The following is a 23930-nucleotide window of genomic DNA, read 5'->3' on the forward strand; positions in this document are numbered from 1 at the left end:
CGTAAAATGAGACGGCGTAAGGAATATACATCTTTGTATCACAGCATCAACGTATCAAATAATTTATATCAGTGTCAACACACTATAGCAAATATACTACAGCGTCAACGTCAACACACTATAGCAAATATGATACAGTGTCAACGCATAAACGCTACAAAAATATCAACGTCAACACATCATAGCACATATACTACAGCGTCAACGTCAACACACCATACCTTATATACTACAGCGTCAACGTCAACACACTATAGCAAATATAATACAGTGTTAACGCATAAACACACCATAGCAAATATATTATAGCGTTAAAACATAAATAGATAAAAACATCAGCGTTAACTTTCAAAACTTCGAGATTGATACTGCTTAAGATGATTGGGGATGTTTTAACAAAGCTCAGAATATCATGACATTACAGTATTCTATTCGAGAAGTTGGTGTGGTTGTTGTGAATGTTGAGTTTAAACTCGTTATGAGAAAATAAGTCAAATTATACAATCTTTAATGGCTGATTCTCTACATTACAAACAGGGGTCTGAGTCTCTACATATACAAACTGGGGTCTGAGTCTCTACATATACAAACTTGGGCCTGATTCTCTACATATACAAACAGGGTCTGATTCTCTACATATACAAACAGGGGTATGATTCTCTACCGTTACAAACTGGGATCTGATTCTCTACATATACAAACAGGGTCTGATTCTCTACATATACAAACAGGGGTATGATTCTCTACATTTACAAACTGGGGTCCGATTCTCAACATTTACAAACTGGGGTCTGATTCTCTACATACACAAATCGGGGTAAGTGCAAACAACCCCCACCCCTATCCCACGTATTTGTCTGGGACGATTTTGATTTTATCGTCTTGCCCCCTAGATTTCCACACTGAATATCTTCAGCATAACTGAAATATTCTTGACAGACATAATGGTGAACAATTGATTATTTGATATAAACTATTCTTCAGGGCGCAACGAGGAAAGTAAGTGTTGTCTCCATTTCTAATACTTCCGTATATACCGCTTTATATTGTGTTTATTCCTTGGACATTTTGATGAATTAGATATTCACAAAATTATTAAGTTTACAAGCAGCACTGAACTTGCGTTAATCTCATACAGGGACATGCACACCACAGAGAAAGTACCGGTATTCTTTCATATAATTTGATCATCAGCATGTGAGATGAGGCCAAGAGGGCTACGTGTTCTGGATTCTAATAAGTATACACTACCTCGTCAACTCTTAAACGTTATTAACATCACAGCAGGACACTCCAGTAATTGACGAATCTTAGTCTAAATACGTTACATCATTTTGACCACTTCGTAACCAGGGAAGCACACAATTAGACAGAATCCAATATCATGGGCATCATTACAGTTACATGGCGCTAGAAAAGTCGATAGGTAGGAAAATGTGCTTAGCAGCTGGGTGTGCAAGTCAATCGACAATGAAAAGCTACACTCTCTGCTAATGCACTAGAAATTTAAGAATGCTAATTTTATTTGCATGGATATGGTTTACGATTATATGACACAAATTCCGTATATCATATTCGCTTCATTGTATTTCAGACTGAATTCTTTTCTTTATCATGTCAAAATGCTATATTCTATAAAACAATCTACATGTGATGTCATCTCTTTCTTCGAATATTCCTTTCGGTAGAATATTCGTACAGATGGAGATACCAAAACCATTTCAATATATTTTCCTCTGGTTTTAATTAATAGAATTAAGGTCTGTCGACTTAATTATGTGTGAAGGTAATAAGATTGTTGAGAATTTTACGTCCTTACAACAGTCAATGTCATATGAAGACGGTGTCCAAAACTGACTGCCCACTGACGGACTTTTTATAGTGCCACCACACTGAAATGTCCTTACCTCGACGAGGTAGTATGACATCACACTTGGTGAAGTTATACCAGGCTTTGTGGATACCACTGGATGTTGAGTGCCAAGCATTATTCAATACTTTGGTATGTCGCAACTCAAGGCCAGAACTCATAGCTTTACCTTAAATCATCTTTAGAAAAAGAGAGAGGAAATAAAGAAGATCACAAATCATGTCGCCTCTAACAATCAGGAAGTGGGGAAAGTATTATATTCTTACAACCTACGTGCAAGCTAGGACTTATCAAGTTGTATTAACCTATATAAAGCCTTCAATATATGCACTGAAAATGACCAATACCATTTTCAATTTATATGATTGAACCGTTGCAGTATTTGATATGTAAAGTATGCTGTGTTAGAATTAAAAGTAAGGGATGATTTATTTTAGATAAACTAGTAACTCCAAAATAAAGAGATGACACTGTGTTCTTCTGTTTCAACAGTATTCTTGTTTGCATAAATAAATCTAATTATATATTGACATGGACTTTCTGTCCTGTTTGTATGCGATGTTAACATTGGTCTTTAGACTAGTTCATGAATATGATTGAAGCAAGAGTTTGAAATTTGTTGACTCAAGCTGTTAACATATTTTCGGAATGAAAAACACTCCAACTTGGTGTCCTTCAATATTGATTACTAAAATGTGACATCATTGTACACCATTAAAACATCAATGGTATTCATGTGAAGAAATAACATTACAAAGTAATACATTTCTGATTGAAAGTACTTCTAGTGTATCTTTCATGCAATGGAAAGACACGAAACCATACACAAGACATATTTAATGACGCCATAGTGTGGGTCATTGTTATGTCGTCTACAGTATTTGGTCACAGTAAGAGTCTTTGTTATGTCGTCTACGGTATTTCATCACAGTAAGGGTCATTGTTATGTCATCTACAGTATTTGATCAAAGTAAGGGTCATTGATATGTTATCTACGGTATTTGATCGATATAAGGGTCATTGTTATGTCATCTACAGTATTTGATCACAGTAAGGGTCGTTCATATGTTATCTACGGTATTTGGTCACAGTATGGGTCATGGTTTTGTCGCTACGGTATAAATCATTGTAATGTTGTCTTGACTTGTACTCTAGACTTACGTGTACACACAGTTTATGTAATTATTATATAGTCTACCGCACAATTCACAGTTTACTGACATTATAGTCTGGGTAATTGTTATGTAGTTTACGGTATCCTTACATACCATACACAAATTTACTGGAATGACATTGTCGGTACCTTTAATGTAGTCTACGGTATCTGCACCATACACAAGTGCACTGGCAGTGTAATTTAGATCATAGTTATGTTGTCTATGGTATCTGTACTATACACACGTACACTGGCAGTATAGAGTGGATCCTAGTTATATAGTCTACGGTATCTGTACACAGACTCGTATGCTGACACTACAGTGATGGTCATATTAGGTTATCTACGGTATCAGTACAGCGTGGGAAGACTGAAGTGATATCAATACATTGATAAAGATCTTTGATATATCGGCTATCAGTTCATCAAATGTGTCTGTTTCTCTCAAATGGCATATGTCATGTATTTCACTTTCACTAAGTAATCGTCCTCTCCCCAACCCACAGAACAGGACGTAAAGTAAACAATGACATTTTGAGAAATCATTCTGTAATAACGCCCCTGAATTTTATATAATTTGTCTTTGTGTATACGATATGACATAAAATTGATATTTTAACTGATATTTTTGTTCTGTTATCTGTTCATTACAAGCGTGTAAATTTGATCTTACTCTATGCCGTGACTATCAGGTGCTGAGAGTTATGATATGACCTTTCTTGGCCAACGTATATTCAACAAAACATCTTATTATAGAAATATTATGATTATCCTAAGTTTCAGGTAAAGAATTTCCAACTTTAAATCTAAAACAAATTCTCACTATTTACATCAGTTTATTTCAAACTTTATACTAGATTCTGAGAATGAATAAGGCGTGTTCGTCACTGACTATATCAGTATGTTTTAGTGACGTTTAACCCATATGTTCACTGGTACACATGATATAATTGTATCAATATAAACACACCTACAAGCCTATCACTATTCTTGCATCTTCTATTATGAAGCAATATTAATTCTCACAAAGCATTTTAATGACATCAATTTTTAAAATGCACTTGAACGACCAGGACAAGGGTTATAAATATTCTTTATTGGAAAAAAGTGTCTGAAACATGAAACGTAATAAAAGAACTTGCATGACTGCGATTAAATTTCTGTGTGTACTGTAAACAAGGTTTCTGTACACGACATATGAAATGAAGACAGCATTTACAACACGATATACGAAAGGCAATGACATTGCACATATTGATAAATAACCTTGATGTAATCTATCTTTTAATGAATGTGCATGTCATCATATCCGCTTTCTTCCTTTTAGATTAACAGTGAACTGATAAGGATTAGCTCCAATTATCTTTAATTAATGTTTGATAAAAATGTTTTTCAGGCCCGGAAATAACTCTCGTGACTGTGGTCACATTTACAAAATTAACTCGTTTTTTATTAAATAACCGTTACTACTTTCGTCCCCGTCGAAAATCTTGACCACGAACATGTTTGCTTCACAGCTCAATTTCAATGTTAACATGTTGGAAGTTGATCGTGTATTTCGTGTATATAAGATATGTGTTAGAACCAACATCCAGAGTTAAGGAGACCCCACCAAAACAAAAACAAAAACAAAAACAAAACCAACAACAACCGAAGAGAAAACAAGGACACAGATAAATCAAAACTTAAAGACAAGCATCATGAACTGTCAACAGTATGACGGAAATCAGATGTTCATGCGTAAGCGATTCATACATGTAAACACATCATTGGCCCTACCTGTCTAAACCAACAACCGTGCATAACTGGTCACAATACCTTAGAGCTACTACTGTTGGTGTCTTTATTACTTCGGCGTTTTTATCACAATTTTTATGTCTCATTTAAGTTTTTTAATATCCCCCTGAGTGCCAACTTCATTTCGCTTCAAGAAGCAATTCAATGAAATGAGCACATAGTCTCACTTGTGGCGAATTAACAATTTTTTTCCTAGTGATATTTTTGTCATAGTTATCATTATTACTATGATTGAAAACGAGAAATATACCCCTGGACAAACCAATTAATGAGTGTAAGAGATGTCTCCTAATGCTCAAAAAATATTATGGAAGAATCGCAAAGCTATGAAAAGACAAAACCTAATTGTAAATGAGCAGAAATCTATATATCACCGTGTCAAATGAAACTGCATTTCTACGATGAATTACCAAAAAATCGAAAAATGTATTGCCTGCAAACACTTTATCATTGCAAATAAAAGCAATGTGATTATAGATTAACAATACATTTGGGACGCAATTAAAATGTGTAAAACGCATCGATATGTCTTCAGTGTCCCTTCTGTGTTATCGCTTATGTTTAACATAGCCAGTCTTCACTAACACAATGAATATATACATATATATCCCCACAAATGATAGTGTTATAATTAGTCTGTCTGTTCACACATCATCAATGTCAGTTTACTGGTTTATAAATCAAATTGTTTGTTGCATATTGAGTACACATGATACACACATGTTTAACACCAGACTTGAGATATAAAAAGTATGTACTGTATATACTCATAGATTGTATAAAAAACACAAGTGAATAGCACCTTTTAATATAAATATAGAGTTATATAGAACCAAACAATGAATTAAACGGCACTCGTCAGTGATGCTAAGGTATAAATTTTGAAGCTTAGGAGGAGACTGAGGAAAATCCCTGATCTAGGAATGAGATTCACACAAATTAATTTTAGGAAAGAAAGCAATTAAAGGTAAAGAGGAATTAAAGAGGAAGGCCACTATCTTCTAATGCTGACATATTTACTATATCTTAATTTGTGGACCAGACTTAACACCGTTTCTGTAGAATCGTGTTTATCTTGGCGGATGCAGTATATATTCTCTCTACAGCCTGTTTTTCCTCTGTTATTGTAACTATTCGTGAGTATAGTCAATGGATGACCCTTTAAGATACAATAACTTGATGATGGAACGTATCAATATTCTTTGATGCATATATAAACTTTCCTTGTACTGTTTATTTATATTGCTTTAGTTGTAACCTCATGAAAATCAATGCTAACCGAAGAACGGGTCCTTAAATGTAATTATATTCTAAGATAATTAAAAATGTCACTAGTCCATATTAGTTTACAATTGAAATAATTAATTTCAGTCAAAATGTGATTACAGTGACCCGAGATGCTATTTTAACCTCGACCTTGTCTTGATTCCTATAATTAAATTTAAAACAATATTTATAACGTCCGTCTTAATCAGTTTTACAAAATATAATTTCTTTTCAACGTTGTTATATTTTGGAAATGAATAGATAAATAAGTAGTTGAAATAAAATGTGAAAATAAACCAAATACAAATTTCTTCAGAATCGGATAATTTTAGACGATTAATTTTTGCAGTCCAGTTTCGTTTGTACTCAATTTCGTGATTAAATAGCATCTAGGAAATCTAAAAGCAGTAAACTTAATGCCAATTATAACTGTATATCCTTTCCTGAACATAAGATTACAAATCAATAAAAATAAATCCCCCACGAAAATTAAGCATTGTACAGTATAGGTTTATTTTCATGTGTTATATTTAATCTAGTGATCATCGATCATAATGTCTGACGCTTCAGATGTAACATGTGAAACAAACACGATAATGTTCTATATCGTATAACGGTTATCTATATATAAAAACAAAAAATCATCTTTATAGACACGTGAGCACGTGTTTAAATGCCGGCAAATATACATAGAATATTGCGTGTTGCAAGCACTTATACAACGAACGTGGAACTCTGTAGACTGTAATGCGCGTGTATTTATATAATCGTCTACATGTGCTGGAGAAAAAACACTTTGATGTTTTTATATGAGTACATATAGGTGAGAAACGACCCATCTAAGAGAAAATGACACAGATGTATGTAACATTGAGAGCGAGTATGCATGAGATAGATTTGACGAAGTCTGGATGACGTTCACTTCATTACAGAACAACATGAATATAGAAAATGTACGAAGAGAAAAAAAACTAAAAATGCATTACAAGCATTAAAGAAGTCCTACCAATAAAGTGCTAGATGGACAAGATTTGATAAGGAAGGGTCCCGAAGGCCATACGGCTTCAGTTCAGAGGAAAAGTCAATACATTGAATACGATAAAACATTGAATGTCAATGGAATGAACGAGGCAGAAAGAATAACACGTCGCATATGAAATTTCAGAATTTGTGAAAATTCAATAATTGCCTTTATTGACTAACAAAATATTTGACGGACACAAAAATGAAATTAAGCGGATAATGATTCTAAAATAGCCATCTCCACACCAAATTACGGCCACTAAAATACCCACAATTCAACGTCCTTAAAAGCACCGAGCTAAGTAGTCTGGCAGAGCAGAGGAAACCACGTTCGTTTTTTACCCGGGTGACTGGAGTTCGATTCCTTCGATTGACGTTATTTCTTTGCATTTAAACTGTGTTATCAATCTTGTAGAAAATACAGATACATAATCTCTATATATAACACATCAAAGAAAATATCGTCACTAAAACATCCATAGTAGAATCAAACATTTATCAAGCATTTTGGATAAACTTATCGACAGTATATACATTTTTCCCGTTTTTTTCATATGATCGAGTAGAAATTGTAATGTCATATCCTTTTTATCCTCATCAAAACCATTAACTCAAGAATTCGTTTAAATGCTTGAAATAAATAGCCAGATATGTTGTTGACGTCACTGACTAGCACGGTCCGAAGTCCATCAGGATAGAGCAGAATACAGGACATTGTTATCGTCAGATAACTGACGTACTAAGTTAAGTGAGATATCGATCACGTAAGGACATATCAAAGGTAATAATTGCACTGACCAATATATTATACTGCACATTATACCAATTTTTCTTTGTGGACATGAATAACAATTAAGTAAAGGCAGTTTATAATCTAACAAGCATTATAAACTGAACACAGGGAAAGGAACACATGCTTTCCCTGAACGTCTCTGATATACAGAGTATAGGACGGGTTTAATTGGTACTTCGACTATCAATACTTCAGTTCTCATTTTGAGGACTTGACATTTTCTCCTCTTAGCATTAAAACAGAAGTTAAGTACGTCTACGGAATAACTGGTCTTTTTCTCCCTTTAATTTTAAGGCCTCTGTTCAAATTTTGTTACTTGATAGTTTACACTCGTTTCACATTGAAGTTTGAATTAAGAGTTTAACATATTCGTGTTGTCTTGTTTTTATTTTCTAGCTAGTTATGCGATGTGAAAGTATGTAATGTGGAGGATATTAAAGGTCGTATTAAAGGTTACATATAGCCCAACAAATCTAGGCTGTACTATTTGTGTACACAAGATGTTAGTAGCCAAGCGGGCCTTGGGAATAATACAGAAAGAGGGAGTTTTATAAGAAAGTATTTGTAGCCAAGCAGGCCTTGAGTATAATATATAGAGAAAGAAATGCTTTGTAAAAGGGTATTTGTAGCCCAGTATGCCGTCTGTCTGACTGAAGTGATTTGTTGCCCAGTATAGACCTACCTACTGCCTATAATTTAGTCGAGGAAGAACGGTCTTTATCAAGTAATTTGTAGCCAAGATTGTCTTCTGTCTTTATAAGGTAGACTAAGAACTAACTTACGAGAGGTAATTTGTGGCCCAGCATACCTAATTTGTTATTATATAATGTAGACACCGTTCTACTAGTTATCTGTGGTCCTACATGCCTATTATATCTGTGTTAAGTAAAGGGCTACATAGTGCTCCGTTGTGATAACAGCTACAAGGCTTCATCAACTGCGGATGACACAGCGACATGTATAATGCTTTTGAAAACCACTTGCACTTCATTGATATTACCAATATGTGAAAATCAAACGAATTTTCCTCCATTTAATGTGAAAGATTTACATAGATGAGGCAGATGCTTGCCTTTGTAATGATCGTATATATATGCATGCTTGTCCGATATCAAAATCAGCTTGTTGTCGGGACACAGTCATGGGTCTGTCCAGTTAAAATATAGTGACTGTGCACGTACTTCACAATAGATTAACTAGCTGCCTCAAGTACGAGTTTTACTATTCAACTTACTAAGGGACACAAGTTAATACAAATATTTAATACAGAAAAGAGCCAAACAATGACTTAAACTGCACCATACAGTTGTTTGTCCTTCTAGGACTCCTCAGTGATCCTAAGAGCATAAATATCAAACCAAGGAGGCGTTTGGGGAAATCCAAAATGATCGGAAGAAATATAAGAATATAAATGTGGCGATGCCAGAATATAACAACCTAAACGACAAGTACCAAACATAATGTAAAATATGTACTTAAATCAATCCGGAAGTGCGACAGAATATAGAGTAAACAAGCAAGTGGGACGAGTTGGTGTCAGAACCGAATACTAGTGCCCCTTTAAAAACTATTGACATTCTGCAACATGACAGGATACAAATTAATGACATGAAAATCGCCTTTAGAAAAATTAAATGGATTAAATTGTAATAATTAATAGTTTTAAAGATTCTTAAATATTGAACACTGTACCTATCCACTTATGATGACGTGCATAAATCAGGGTAATTTTGACAGTATCTGTAAACTCTTGTTAAATACTGATACGTGAATCCGATAGGACACCTTCAGTGACACCATTGAACATAGGTGGGCCATGGACTGTGACACTTCGGTGCTGTATGTCATTATTTCGTGACCTACCAATATATGTTACTGATATACACGTTATCAGATCATTATGCGTGGTTGTGTGTGTTATATGCCATTGGCACTCTTATTAGGTTTTGTTTCTTTTAGATATGGATTCAAATGAATACATATCAATTACGATCACATAAAAGCAATCGAAAATCACACAGGGTTGCATAGAATAGGCGGATTTCTGCTTCCCTTACATTCTTACATTGATCTTAAAATCAATCTTAAGGAAAGGAAAAAATAACCTAGAGGACATGTATTTTTTGAGTCCTAGACCGGCCTTGTAAATTGTTAATCATGTAGTGCCATAGTGTAATTGAATTTACCTGTACCAATCCAACCCATAGTCGTAGTAACGGTCAAAGAAATGGGGTTCAGGACCGGTGCCCTTGACCTCCGGATGAATCCTTAAAAATTCTAGTAAGGCTCTCGTACCACATTTCTTCACTCCGATGATAATTGCTTTCGGTAATTTCTTACTTGGCCCGCCAAGCCGTTCGGACTCCACACTTTCATCACTACTTGTAGTTCGATAGCCATCGAAGTTGTAGTAATCAGTTACCTCCTGACTGGAGGGCGTGTCTCCAACCTTCTCTCCAATTGTTTTCTTTGGCACATTAAAAACTCCACGTTGTCTCGATTTGGAGGCATTTTTCCCCTCGCTTTTCATCTTGTTCCTTCCCCTTTTATAAATCATGGTAGTTAAATCGTTATTTCGCTTTTCATCAAATAAATCCTTAGAATATAAATGTTGTAGATTTCTGTTATGTCGACGCGAACCGAAGAAATCCAAGGCATTTAGCTCTGTGGGTAGCTTTCTATAATTTTGATCAAGTTGATTGAATGCTTCTCGATCTGCTGGACTGTCATAAGATGGTATATCCACGACATTGCCATTTTCATATATGATAAATACAAAACATAAAAATATGAAGCTTATGGTGAAAACTATTGAGCAGAATTTACTTCTTCTGAAATAACTCAGAGGGCCTCGAGGGTAAACCTTCCTCATGTCATGGCCACAACTGCGTTTCCCTTCATGCAGCAAAAGTGATATACCCACCTATGTAACAGCTACACTGATTAGAAATAAAATCCAGAGGGATACTCTTTAGGATCCAATTCGTTCTCCACAACTTTTTATCACAAGTTAAACATGATTTAAAAAATATTGTCAGTTTGTAATTTCTCCCTCACTACGGGATAAAATGTTAGCCATATACTCAAAGCAAATACTAATAGTGCAGATCATAAGGCTCCTTTTTATAACTCACAGCAGAAATTCGAAAAGTAATCCACTAGTATCCTTCAACAACATTAAATTTCAACAAATCCAAGAGGGACGAATTTTTATTTACCAAATATGTGATTGGTAGTAACGAGAAACACATGTAAGTACTTACGTAACATCAACGGAACTGAAATTGATTTTGAGTTTGTTGTCCTGCGCTTCTTACGAAGATTTAATGTCAAGATTCTCCCAATCGAACACACCCCTTTCCTATGGATATAATTGCTCCATTAGACAATAGCACTTTACATTTTATATCTAGGGTTTCAGACAATTACACACAATCTAAAGAATGCACATTCCAGAAATACGTTTCAGTAGATGAAAACAAAACTACATGTGTGAAAGCAGCTCACATTCACTCCAAAATAATTTTAGTTTCCGCATCAACTCTAGAATTTGTATCCTTTTATACAATTATAACCGTGTTTTACGCCGGACCGTCATTAAAGTTTATGCCTGGTGAAGAACAGAACAACATCGCACTATATCCGACTAGGTAACGTATTGCTGAGTGCTGTGAGTAGCTGTACAAAACCTCTCTGTAACTTTGTATATACCTAGTCAGACCGACGTGTACCGGGCGGTTACTTGTCACACAATGCGAGAAACATAACAAGCTCAGGCCCTAATGTACACACACAAAGGTAGCGTGAGAGCCCTGCTATTGATTCCGCGTATACGACCGACCCGTCGTGTATCGAGCTATCTGATTGGATAAGGGATTGATAGGTAGTGTCCAAACTCATCAATGAAAAAATTAGGAAGTGAACAGAAAAATGTCTTTACGACTTAGAGCAGTTTGACATATATATTTTGTTTCTGTGATGTTCAGATGAGATAAGAAAGCGTGGTAGAGAATGTGTTATGTAGAAAGTGTGGACCGGTAGGTAATGTGGTGCACGTCAACTGTTCAGACCTCTGGGTGAGCGTAGCCAGGCGAACATATGGCATTTATGGCAGGAGATATGAGCGACAAGTAAAGTCTGAAAGAAAAAAACCCGCTCAACTGGAAATCATACTTCCATTAAACTTAATTCGATTGTTTTCTCTAATGGTCCGACAGACAGTCCACCCTAGGCAAGTGTTAAATGCCACACATCACAAAATTACTGCGTGAAACGTACGTTAGTAAGGAAATACGGACAGACCATCTATAAACCGTATCGACCGAGGGATGTTAGTATCATATCCAGTATTTTATCAGAATGTGCTGCTCTACCCATCATATTTGATATCTGTGTACATGAAGTGCTTGAAATAGGATCATGCATGTCATTTTATGATGATGATTTCTAGAGTATTAAAATGATACGTATCGCTCTTCAGCGAATCACTGAGACATGTATACATACAACAAACACCAGTCACCACGTACAATAACCATGTAATTGGTATTTTATATATCCTGCAAAAACGGACATATATATATATATAAATTACATACTTTACAGAGCATAAGACATTTTGTAATAAAAAAAAACTTTATACACTGTTTAATTAACAAATTTTTGACTGCGAAATAACGATAATTATCTTCCAAACCGTTCATCACACCAGCGTGTTCCTTATGGTAGAAGCACTAGTAAGTACACCAGTTTCACCCCCGCTGTAATCACGGAAAGTGTCGGAATGAATTTTTTATGTATTTCTGCTTTGATTTCTCTCTTTAAAATAATGTGTTATCTGGTTCGTTTACCAATGCACCACGCGCTCTTTTTCATACCGGTACATTTGTAGTGGGAGTGGCTGGATAGTGATTAATGTTTTAGAGATATATAATAGGGATATATATATTTGTGTGTATAGATAGATAGACACACTATTGACATTTGTAGTAGGAGTGGCAGGATGGTGAACAATGTTTTAGAGATATGTAATAGGATATATATATATATTTATATAATATATATATAGATAGACAGACACACTATTGACATTTGTAGTAGGAGTGGCAGGATGGTGAACAATGTTTTAGAGATATGTAATTGGATATATATATATTTATATATATAGATAGATAGACACACTATTGACATTTGTAGTAGGAGTGGCAGGATGGTGAACAATGTTTTAGAGATATGATAAATATATATATTTATATATATAGGATAGACACACTATATATATATATATTTATATATATATATATATATAGATAGACACACTATTGACATTTGTAGTTGCTGCGGCAGAATGGTGATAATTGTTTTAGGGATATCTAATAGGGATATATTTATAGACACACTATTGACATTTTGTGAAACAAATTACCTTATACAATAAAACAAGGTATCAAGAAAAATAGCATTTTCATCTGTAAACGGATGTAAACAGGTATATTAAGAAAACATAATAATTTTGTAGATGTATCATACTATTCGCTGACTCTGATTTTATTAAAACCGCGGATCTAGTTTGGTACCTCAGCGGCGTCACTGTTAATGATACCCTGTTATAACAATGCCCGAGACGGTTTTTATATGGTATTCAATGAGAGAACAAAATCGCATTAAAGTAGTATATATTTCAGCATATTGTTATTTTATTACTATTCCTACTGTGATTATACTTGACACAGTTTGTTTATGTAGTGAAAATGATTTGTAAAGTATGATATCATGTTGGCAAATGTACAAAAGGTGTTATTAATGTTAAAATAACAATTATTTTCTGTCCTTGCCGATTACCACGGATGAAACCAGAATCTTGACAGTCGTAAAAAGATATCATTGTACTGGTGTATGTTACGAAGCTATAAAGGTATGTGTTACACGATGTATTGTTATCAAGCGTGCCCTACTTAAACCGACAGTAAACTACGGTTTTTATTATGAGATACCCATTGTCTATATTTCTGAAATAGTTGTCACTGAATGGAAATCCGATAACCAAATTCCTAGCATATTGATAAATGGTTAACAAATGAAACTCTTTTTTCCGCGGAGGAGTAACGGTAAACCATTAAAATCTTCTTCTCAACAGGAATTTAACGGTTGTTCAAGGGACAAGTGAACGACAATTGGAATTCAAAGAATGAAAAAGAAAAAAATATGTATGTTTCGTTAATGTTTTTATATAGCATTTCATATCTGAACTCCATGTCGCTGCTCTTATCCGATTTTTAAAAATTATGTGGTGATAGAATTGATTAAGGTAATCAGTTAGTGATGAGAGATGGTCTTTTAACACATCAAGCTAAAACGATCCTTGATCATAGAAACAGAAACGTGTAAGACCGATAAGACTCTTCAACAGTAAAACATAAAATGCAGCAATGTGTTCAATGATACATCCACGCAGAGAAAATCAATCTTGATATTTGTGACGAAAGTAGTCGTTTCTCATTTTTTAACTACCTACTCACCACTCACTATCAAAAATATCGTCATATCCACAAATGTAATGGTATATTCTACCCTCAACGCCAGGTTTAGTGTGTCTTATTATACAATAACCATGCATAATTGTTACCTGATAACTTTATATTTTATAAAGGGTATAAAGATTATGGGGGGACTTTCATGGTTGTCATCATGATCGCATTGTGAAACATCCAGTTGTATTGTGTGATATGCAGTTGGACGTATTTTACGCTCCTTAGTATGCCTGGTTGTTATCCTTGTTTCCGGAACACCACGTCTTAATCTTGTGCTGTTGCAGTGTTCCGAATTTGCCTTAGTTTCATCAATTTGAGTTTGAATTAACGCTCTGTTAACATGTTGGTATTTTCTTTGTTGTTTTCAAAGACACCCTTAGATTGTTTTCCATAATTCTCACTCAATGCAGCTTAATCGTGCGTGAGCTGTTAAACTGTCTGCATGAAAATAACCAAATGCAACATTTTAACACGGAAAGGGTGTGTAATGTATTTCATGATTTAATACAATTCATGTAAACTTGATTAGATGTCATTCATCCACTCTCTGTGTTTTTGTGTAAACTCTGCTTCTCATTCTACATCGTGACTTGAGTAAACTCTTTGTAAGCTCGGGCGAATCTGAATTGAGTTCGTGGTTTATCAATACTAAAATCAGCAATGTGAAATCGCTATATAAATTTCATTTTCCGTTAAAGTTACATTCTTTAAAATGCATTGGATACAAGGATTTCAATAACAGAGTTTGTTTAAAATTCAGGATTTCCTGAAAAGCTTATCATCTACTCTCTGCTTCGTCGACAATAGACGTTTAGTCACATAATTGACAGATATAACTAATAATGGAGGTGATGTTTAAATACTTCACACACATATAAAGGCGACAGTATTTCATGTTGTCCCTATGACATTATCCAAAATTCAAAGGACGTTTGTTTTACAGCTGTGGGTATATGTAAATTATATGGATACATTGCCTGCATTTTTGTGATTGATCACATTTTTTACTGTTAAATTGCAGAATTCTTTTTAAAAACTGGCCTGAAGGATATTCCCCCAGCCCATTCTTTCTTTATTTGTATAATTAAAGTACAGTTAGATATATTTATTTATGGGATATTGCAAAGCGACGCAACAGAACTCGATTATTGGTCAAAAGAAATGGTAATAGGCCATGTTTCGTTAAAGCATATATTCGTTGTTTCATGTCTTTGCTATGGAAACCAAAATGTCGGGATTAAAGTATAAATGTAAATCATTAAGTAGCATTCAATGCTATTGCTCCGACTATTAACTTTGTTATCGATTCCCCACGTGTTACTAAATATGGATACATCAACGGCTAGACAGGGTACCTTGACATCAATTTATTTCTACGTTATCTGTTGCCACTAATCAGATAACTGATCGAGCCCTTGCCTGAAATAGTGCATTACGTATTGCATGTTATGCACACATTAAACATGATAAATTTGCTGATAATTATTTGTTGACGTAAACGAATGAAAAGAAATTCAATATAATTGAAATACATTCAATATTCTTGACAAGACTTTTCAATTGATAATCATTCTCCTGCATTATTTATCGAATATTATTAACACAAATATAGAAATATTCATTACTTAATCTTGATTAATGCCGACATAAATGTTTAGTTATAGGTAACTGACTTCACCTTATAACAAGACAAAGAAAGATGACATCAACTGAATGTGTATTTAATAGGAATATAGCAACCGAACCATTGTCATAGTGAGATAACAACAACTCATCATAGGGCCCATTGATTAAATCAAATCCGGGTAACATATAGATTATCTGCTTGTTAGCATTCAGATTATATCTTAGTCTCTTGTCAAAATTCAAGTCATATCAAACTCTACTGACATGTAGTTGTTAGGATTAAGGTAACATCAAAGTCTACCAACATGTAGTTGTTAGGATTAAGGTAACATCAAAGTCTACTAACATGTAGTTTTTAGGATTTAGGTAACACCAAAGTCTACTGACATGTAGTTGTTAGGATTAAGGTAACATCAAAGTCTTCTAACATGAAGTTGTTAGGATTAAGGTAACATCAAAGTCTACCAACATGTAGTTGTTAGGATTAAGGTAACATCAAAGTCTACTAACATTAAGTTGTTAGGATTCAGGTAACATCAAAGTCTACCAACATGTAGTTGTTAGGATTCAGGTAACATCAAAGTCTACTAACATTAAGTTGTTAGGATTCAGGTAACATCAAAGTCTACTAACATGTAGTTTTTAGGATTAAGGTAACACCAAAGTCTACTAACATGTAGTTGTAAGGATTCAGGTAACAGCAAAGTTTACCAACATGTAGTTGTTAGGATTCAGGTAACATCAAAGTCTACTAACATTAAGTTGTTAGGATTCAGGTAACATCAAAGTCTACTAACATGTAGTTTTTAGGATTAAGGTAACACCAAAGTCTACTAACATGTAGTTGTTAGGATTAAGGTAACACCAAAGTCTACTGACATGTAGTTGTTAGGATTCAGGTAACATCAAAGTCTACTAACATTAAGTTGTTAGGATTCAGGTAACATCAAAGTCTACTAACATGTAGTTTTTAGGATTAAGGTAACACCAAAGTCTACTAACATGTAGTTGTAAGGATTCAGGTAACAGCAAAGTCTACCAAAGGCCAATCATTAGTATTTACCATCTGCAATTTGGATGTTTGTACAAAAAATACACAAGTGAGGGCCTCTCAATACAAATTTAGAATCAGATACAGCAGAGTCAGATAATGAAGCAACCGATTTAGGTTAGGGCAAAGTCTATCTAAATGTCGAGATTCAGGTGATATCTAAGTCTATTTAATAGCATGGAGTCAGGTGGCAACAATGTTTATCTCTAGAGTATTCGAGTTGTTCATCTTTGTAACAAAACAATATGTCATAATCCAAACGCCCATTCAATAGAACTAGGAAAAACTCGAAAAAAGAAGCCAAAGACCAGGTGTTCCGGAAGAGTAAACATATTCTGCTTCATCGACAACACCTGACGTGTATATCTTGGTCAATACAAGTAGATAATGCCATGTTCCCTAGAAAATAACATTTTCATGAATGTGTTTTATCAATGTAATTCACATCTGGACACAGCTAAGTAAGAAATCATATACTTTAACACAGAGCGCAGTAAGTACAGAATGTTTCGATTTGTCTGTCAGGGAATCGAACATTCATAGTCCTCATTATCAACAGGGAATCGTTGAGAAAGTCAGCATGAGAAGCATTAGTAAGGTATATGAACAGAAGAACAGCAATAGGATATATAAAAGTGTCAGATCTGAGTAACATTTACAGGATATTAAACAAATATATGAGTTTTAATTGGTTGATTATACATCAATCGCGTTTCTTGTTTCTAAAGCAAATTAAAGTAAAACGTCATCACTATCAAGAGTTTCAACAATTTATGGGTATTGTGAACGGTGTGGAAGCACTCCATTGTAAAAATGATAGACGTTAAACGGAATTTTAAAACGAAAAAAAGTATCATTTTTTTAATATCATAATTATTACGTTTCATTTATGGATGAGAATAACGTTATTATTACATCCAATTAAGTCCACATATAAACATTACCAGAAAACAAACAAATTTAAAACACATCAAGGAAAAATAAATCATAATAATTCTTCTTTCCGTCTCTAATAAAAAAGTAAACTTATATTTTAATTGTAGATTTTGCGTTTGATTTCAAATACTGCAGGTGCTAGGAAACATATAATGCTATTACATGGATTTCATAGACTTTTAGCGTACTGATATGTCTAGCATACAACCGAATAAAGAAAGTGGCACAATCGATATCTTTATGGTTTAGCATTGTATCTAGCTTTAGAAGCGGATAGCTCATTAAGATACCACAATGCTCATAATTCTTATGGAACTTGAAACAAAAATATCAAACGCTTTGTAATTACCTCCATTCCCATACAATTCAGAATCGTCCATATTGTACCAGGACGAACTCGCTCTAAACAGTTTATAGATTTACACATCAACGTGTTATAAGTGATTATTGTAACTGGTTCTCATTATCCCTGGCGGTTGTGAATGACTATATATTGCTATATAAACAATATCGTGAGATATGTCCACAAGTGGGTTTTGAACTCTCTGTCTTTGCGGGAGGTAAAAATGTGATGTTAAGTGGACCTTTTGTATCTTAGTCTGAACTTTTGTTTTTATCGATATATCTAAAATTTTCAAATACTAACATACTGATTGGCTGAGGCTTAGATCCCGGTAACGCTCACTTTCTGTTCATGTTGACAACCAATTATTTCGTTGATTAAATCTTGACAATACCTTGTGTATAATCGGACCTATTTGTCGTCTGTTTTCTAATAGACTATTATTCTGAGCCACTAATGTACAAATAAACTATGTGATAGTAAACTCAGTGGCAGAGTGTTGACACTCCTAGCACAGATGACGGGCTGATAACAAGCGAGTACATGTAATGAGGGATTTGCTATCTCTATAACCAATCTTAACGCCAATTAGGTATAACACTTAAATATGAAATCATTCGTTATTTGTTAGACTATTTTGTACAGAATTACTCATGCGAGGGTACGTCTTCTGTTCGGGTTTAAACGTTATTGCACTTAGTCGTAAATAAATCTGTTTATACGAGTTGATTTAACGGACTGCACAACAAGGCTATCAATAACACTTATGTGAAAAAAAAAATAAAAAACAAAAACACACTCACAAATGGTTTATTATGAACTTCAGTGAAAACCAGTATTTTAGAAAGGTTAGTTATGAAAAAATATAATAAAAAACTGTATGCAGATAAAAGTATTCATGTAAATTTTAAGACGTTTATAGATAGAGATTAATTAAGAATAGGTATTCATGTTAATACTGATAAATATGCGAGTAAATATCAGCTTTAAGCGGTATCGATTTTCAGTATATATGTCATGAGCATAAGGACTTTTGAATTAAGAAGCAGGACATACGGCATTTTGGATTGGTGTGACACAAAGAAACTTAGTCATACTTTTAACTTTAAGGAAAATATATCGTCATAGCGCTTGCAACATTTATTATTATCAAAAAGAATCTTTAATGAAATAAGATGATGAAACGTCAAAACATAGTGCGATTTCTGTAAAGATAATAATATTTGCAAAACTCTATTTTCCTTTCTGTTTCAAGAACGCAGTTGGTTATACAACAGTATGACATAAGGTATTGGCGTCACATTTACAAAACAGGACGGTTTGATGGTAAAATTAAGACCCACAGGACATTTGAACATCTGTGGCCTTCGTTTAATTGATAAAACGAAATTTGACGTCAAAGAATGTTGAAATTGCCATCGTCAGACGTTTAGGTCCTGTTTGTTTGATACCAATACATCTAAATATCACACTCATTAGAAGTTGCATCCTTCTTGATTATGTTTCAAGCACGCAATATCTTAAATGAAATGCACAAAACCTTAAAAGATTTTTTATCTTTATTTAAAGGCCATTAAATTTCAGTCAAAAATATACGGATATGATTTAAAGGTAGCTATTAAAACCATTAAGCTATTTTCCCTCATTTTATGGTAATTCGGATATAAAAGATACAAAGAATGCAGTAGCAGCTGGCATTCTACACACACGCACAATTAAAGTAATATATAGTCCCCTCAGGTTCTCAAATAAACTATACATAATACATTTGAATTTGTGCGTTTATTAATTGTATGATAGAAGTTGAGAGTAAAGGGTCAGAACCTGCATGGTGGTATGTTATAATAAATCGCCGTAGAGGATATCAAGCTTTCAATGATATTAGAAGTTTTATCTCAAACAAGATTTATTTCATAAATAGTGTATAAAGGTAATTGATTTTCTGAAGCACACCGTGAATCTACGTCTAGTGACTGCCATAAATAGACAGTACTTATACTACTCTCTCCTGTTGAAGTACGTGTATAAGAAACCGTTTACACTCTGTATTTTTATTCAGGCACTGGTATTTTCATCTTAAATATGCCAAAAGACGCTCATATATTGAGCGAAATTACCGCGAGTTCGTTTCATATGCCCTCAATTGATTCTGTCACTAAAAAATTACGTATCGATTCATTATCATTGTCATTTATATATAAACATTCAAATGTATTTCAATATTTGAGTTTAATTCAAGCGTATTGAATCATCAGCTATACCATGACACGTTGTTAGCCTCATGGTATCTTTAACAAACGCCAGCAGCACCTTACTGCCATGTCTGAACCGAAGCCGGTACAACATTAGAATTTTTCTGAAAACATTCATTTGAAATATTTTTAGTGTGAAATAAAATGATAAGAATATTCCTTTCAACACGACTGTTCATAAATACTCACACTAACCATACTTTAATAGGTAAATGAATTTCTACAGGAGTGGAGTTTTATCTCAAAAAAGCGGTGAACATAAACAATTTTATAATAGAAAGATAACATTCTACCATCTCCAGCAAAACCTGTTTGAGACATGCTCGCAAGCACAGTACAGATAGTTTAAAGTTTTTAATTTACACATGTAAAGTATTTATCTGACTTATGTGGAATATCAACCTTTATCAAAACACATTCGAAAGGTAGCATTTGATTGATTGGTTATTCTATTAAATTTTGATTTTTAAAACTAATTAATTTATCTAAATCCAATGAAAAGATGGCAACTTGTGAACAAAAGGAATATTTTCAAGGAGAGAGTAGACTCATGGAGAATTTCAAGGCGAATAAGAACAGGGGTTTCGAAAGGGTCAGCGTCGTCAGCTTCATCGGCGATATCTGCCATGTGAATATTGGTCCAGTCAATGACGTGGTAATGTCGTGTTTTCAAAACAAGAACAAGGTAAAACAGAAACAAAAACAAAACAATGAACCTCCAGGCACACTAACAAGCATCACACAAAGAAACAGAATAATTCTTAATGAGGTCTTTATCACAATCGTAAATGTTTTATCGTAATCTATCAAAGAGTGTAAAAGACAATTGGATTTTTTTCACGTTTATCAGTTTAGATATTTGAGTATATGATTTAGAAAGTCGATATACAATCCTCGACAACGTTCCGTATTCCTTTCGTAAAAACTGCATGTCTCCCTCGAAAAAGATGAATAAATGATAGTTCATAATATTGAACTAGAAACAATATATAATGTTAAGTGTTAAAGATGTGCTGCAGGTAGGTAGACAAAATTGGTTTCAGTTCCTAGTTAAGTATCGTGATTTTTTAAAATATATACCTCACTTGATTATGCCTCATGTCTGGCCTTGATAGTGAGAGCCCACCCGAGTACTGTGCTGTGTTGCTAACAGTGACAATTCAATGTCTATAGAATTCGTACTTTCTTTTCTCTGCTTGACGTTACGCATAAGTATAAGCGATGTGGACTTAAGAATAATGTGACTAGATGGATTCCACGTTACTGTGTTCAGGTTACTACTTTTTCAGTGTGATGACACTATAAAGATGTCTGTCAATAGTCGCAACAGAAGTGGACATCATTTAAATTACATTTGTTGTTGAGACGAGATTGCACCGCGTACCGCTTTGTATTTGGATCTCCTAGCTTCAGCAAGTAATCTCTTAAATTCCTGGCGTGTATGAGCAAAACCCAGGTTCCATAAACATTCCTACAGATACTTTCTTTCTCGAGTACAGACTTGTTTATAGCACAGTAGTTATTCACAGTTCTCACTTTATTCTAATTAATATCTTTACAAACTCCCAGAAGATCGAAGAATATCTATTTTTCGGTGTGTATGTTCCATAAATTCAGATATACTTATAAAATTCTATATCATTTCTCCCAGTAAGAGATTTAAGTACATGCAAAACTTTATAAATTGTTTCGAACTCGGGTAACATATGATCCTCTAAGGATTCAACGCCACAATTTGCTTTCATTCTGGCGACATTGCAGTCTAATTCGACATAAATGTCGTTATTTTCAGAAGCTGAATTAGAGGAATGTACCTAATAATATGTTATAAAGTTGAATTTTTTTCAATTGCGGGGTAAATAAGATATAAACCGTCAATAGCTTAAGCAGTTAAACCCGTCACGATGAGAAGTTACGAGGAACAGAGGAGACCCAAAAATAATTGGGTGGATATCGCCATCCCATTAAATAAGGGAAGTTGGAATCTGTTGCACTGAAATGACAGTACACATGAGAGCCGTTGTGATCTATTCGATATTGAAGACTGTTTTACCATGGTTTTAATGCCATTAATGTGTTATTATAATATACAATGTCTTTTTGTACGTTTAATTGACTTTGACAATTAACATTACAACTATATAAGGGTTTGAATGATGTAACGACAAGACGCGGTACTAGGTGTCGTCTTCATATTGGATTGACATCCATGTTTTCCCGTTGTATTTCGTCTCTGGTTTTAATTAGCTTACTTTTTTGTGTAATCATTTTCGTTAGTTTTCTTGTCTCGTTTTCATTATTGTATTTACATAGATACGTATTTACTATATCCTTTTCTGATATTGTGTGTAGACGACGGGATGTTTTTTAAAAGTAATTTATTCCTTGCTTTATTGCATATTGACATTGAGGGCGGTTGCCGCTGATAATAGATCAATGACCGGCGCTTTCATAGTGTAATATCTCTGAAATGTCAAATCCGGTTTGACTGACAACTGGCTAACCAGTCAGGTACCGTTCAACGATTTAGATTGTTCAAAGTTTGGTACGGAACTCATATCCTAAATTCAGCTTAAATGCTTAGACTGATGTCGTTTGAAGAAAGACAAAAGTATGTCTTGGAAAAAGAGAGAGAAAATGAAATGTGAGAGTCTAATCGAAGTAGGCACAATTCTTGTCGCCCACCTCTTATGTTGTGTTGAATGCCTATGTTTGTAGGAGGCTGCTGTATGTTCGTATTAGCCGCTCCTGATATTGCGGAACTGAAGCCGACTTCAACATGCTTATACAGCAGGACACCACATTCGGTCATATATAGATCTAGTACGGCTTAAGGATGGATGGCCCTGTAAAGCAGACCGGTAGAAAGGTAATGGTGGACTTCTCTAAAGCAGACCTATGAAAATTGACGGACCTCTACAGCAGACCTATAAAAATGACGAACCTCTAAATCAGTCCTATGAACATTGACGGATATCTTCAGCATAACCGTAAAAATGGATGGACATTTACAGCAGACCTATGAAAACTGACGGACCTCTAAAACAGACTTGATTTTCTATAGTAAATATCTACTCAGTGGACCTCTTTAGCTAAAAAATAGCATTAATTTCTACATAAAACGTGAATCAGCATTCACAAACTGAAACCCATTTGCAGCCTCAAACTGAAGCACATGTTTATAGCAGAAATACCATTGCTTTTGCTTGTTTTTTTTTTTTTTTGTTTTGTTATTTTTTTTTTGCAAGAAAATTGATCAATTCCGGCAACATATCATCATATCTCAC

The 23930-nt window shown here is 34.2% G+C and overlaps 1 protein-coding gene across 1 annotated transcript in view; it reads right to left on the bottom strand.

Annotated features, from left to right (window-relative positions):
- LOC132544540 (heparan sulfate glucosamine 3-O-sulfotransferase 6-like) overlaps positions 1–11632 on the bottom strand; it is a 32472-nt gene extending 20840 nt beyond the window's left edge. Inside the window, exon 1 of the mRNA XM_060208152.1 lies at positions 10092–11632. Within this exon, the coding sequence (XP_060064135.1) occupies positions 10092–10777 (686 nt within the window). The 5' untranslated portion in view covers positions 10778–11632. The remainder of the gene's footprint in view (positions 1–10091) is intronic.
- Positions 11633–23930: the final 12298 nt, after the last annotated feature.

The sequence above is a fragment of the Ylistrum balloti genome, unplaced genomic scaffold (assembly GCF_031769215.1).
Source record: "Ylistrum balloti isolate Yb309-2 unplaced genomic scaffold, AGI_CSIRO_Ybal_v1 Utg369802, whole genome shotgun sequence".
NCBI lineage: Eukaryota > Metazoa > Mollusca > Bivalvia > Pectinida > Pectinidae > Ylistrum > Ylistrum balloti.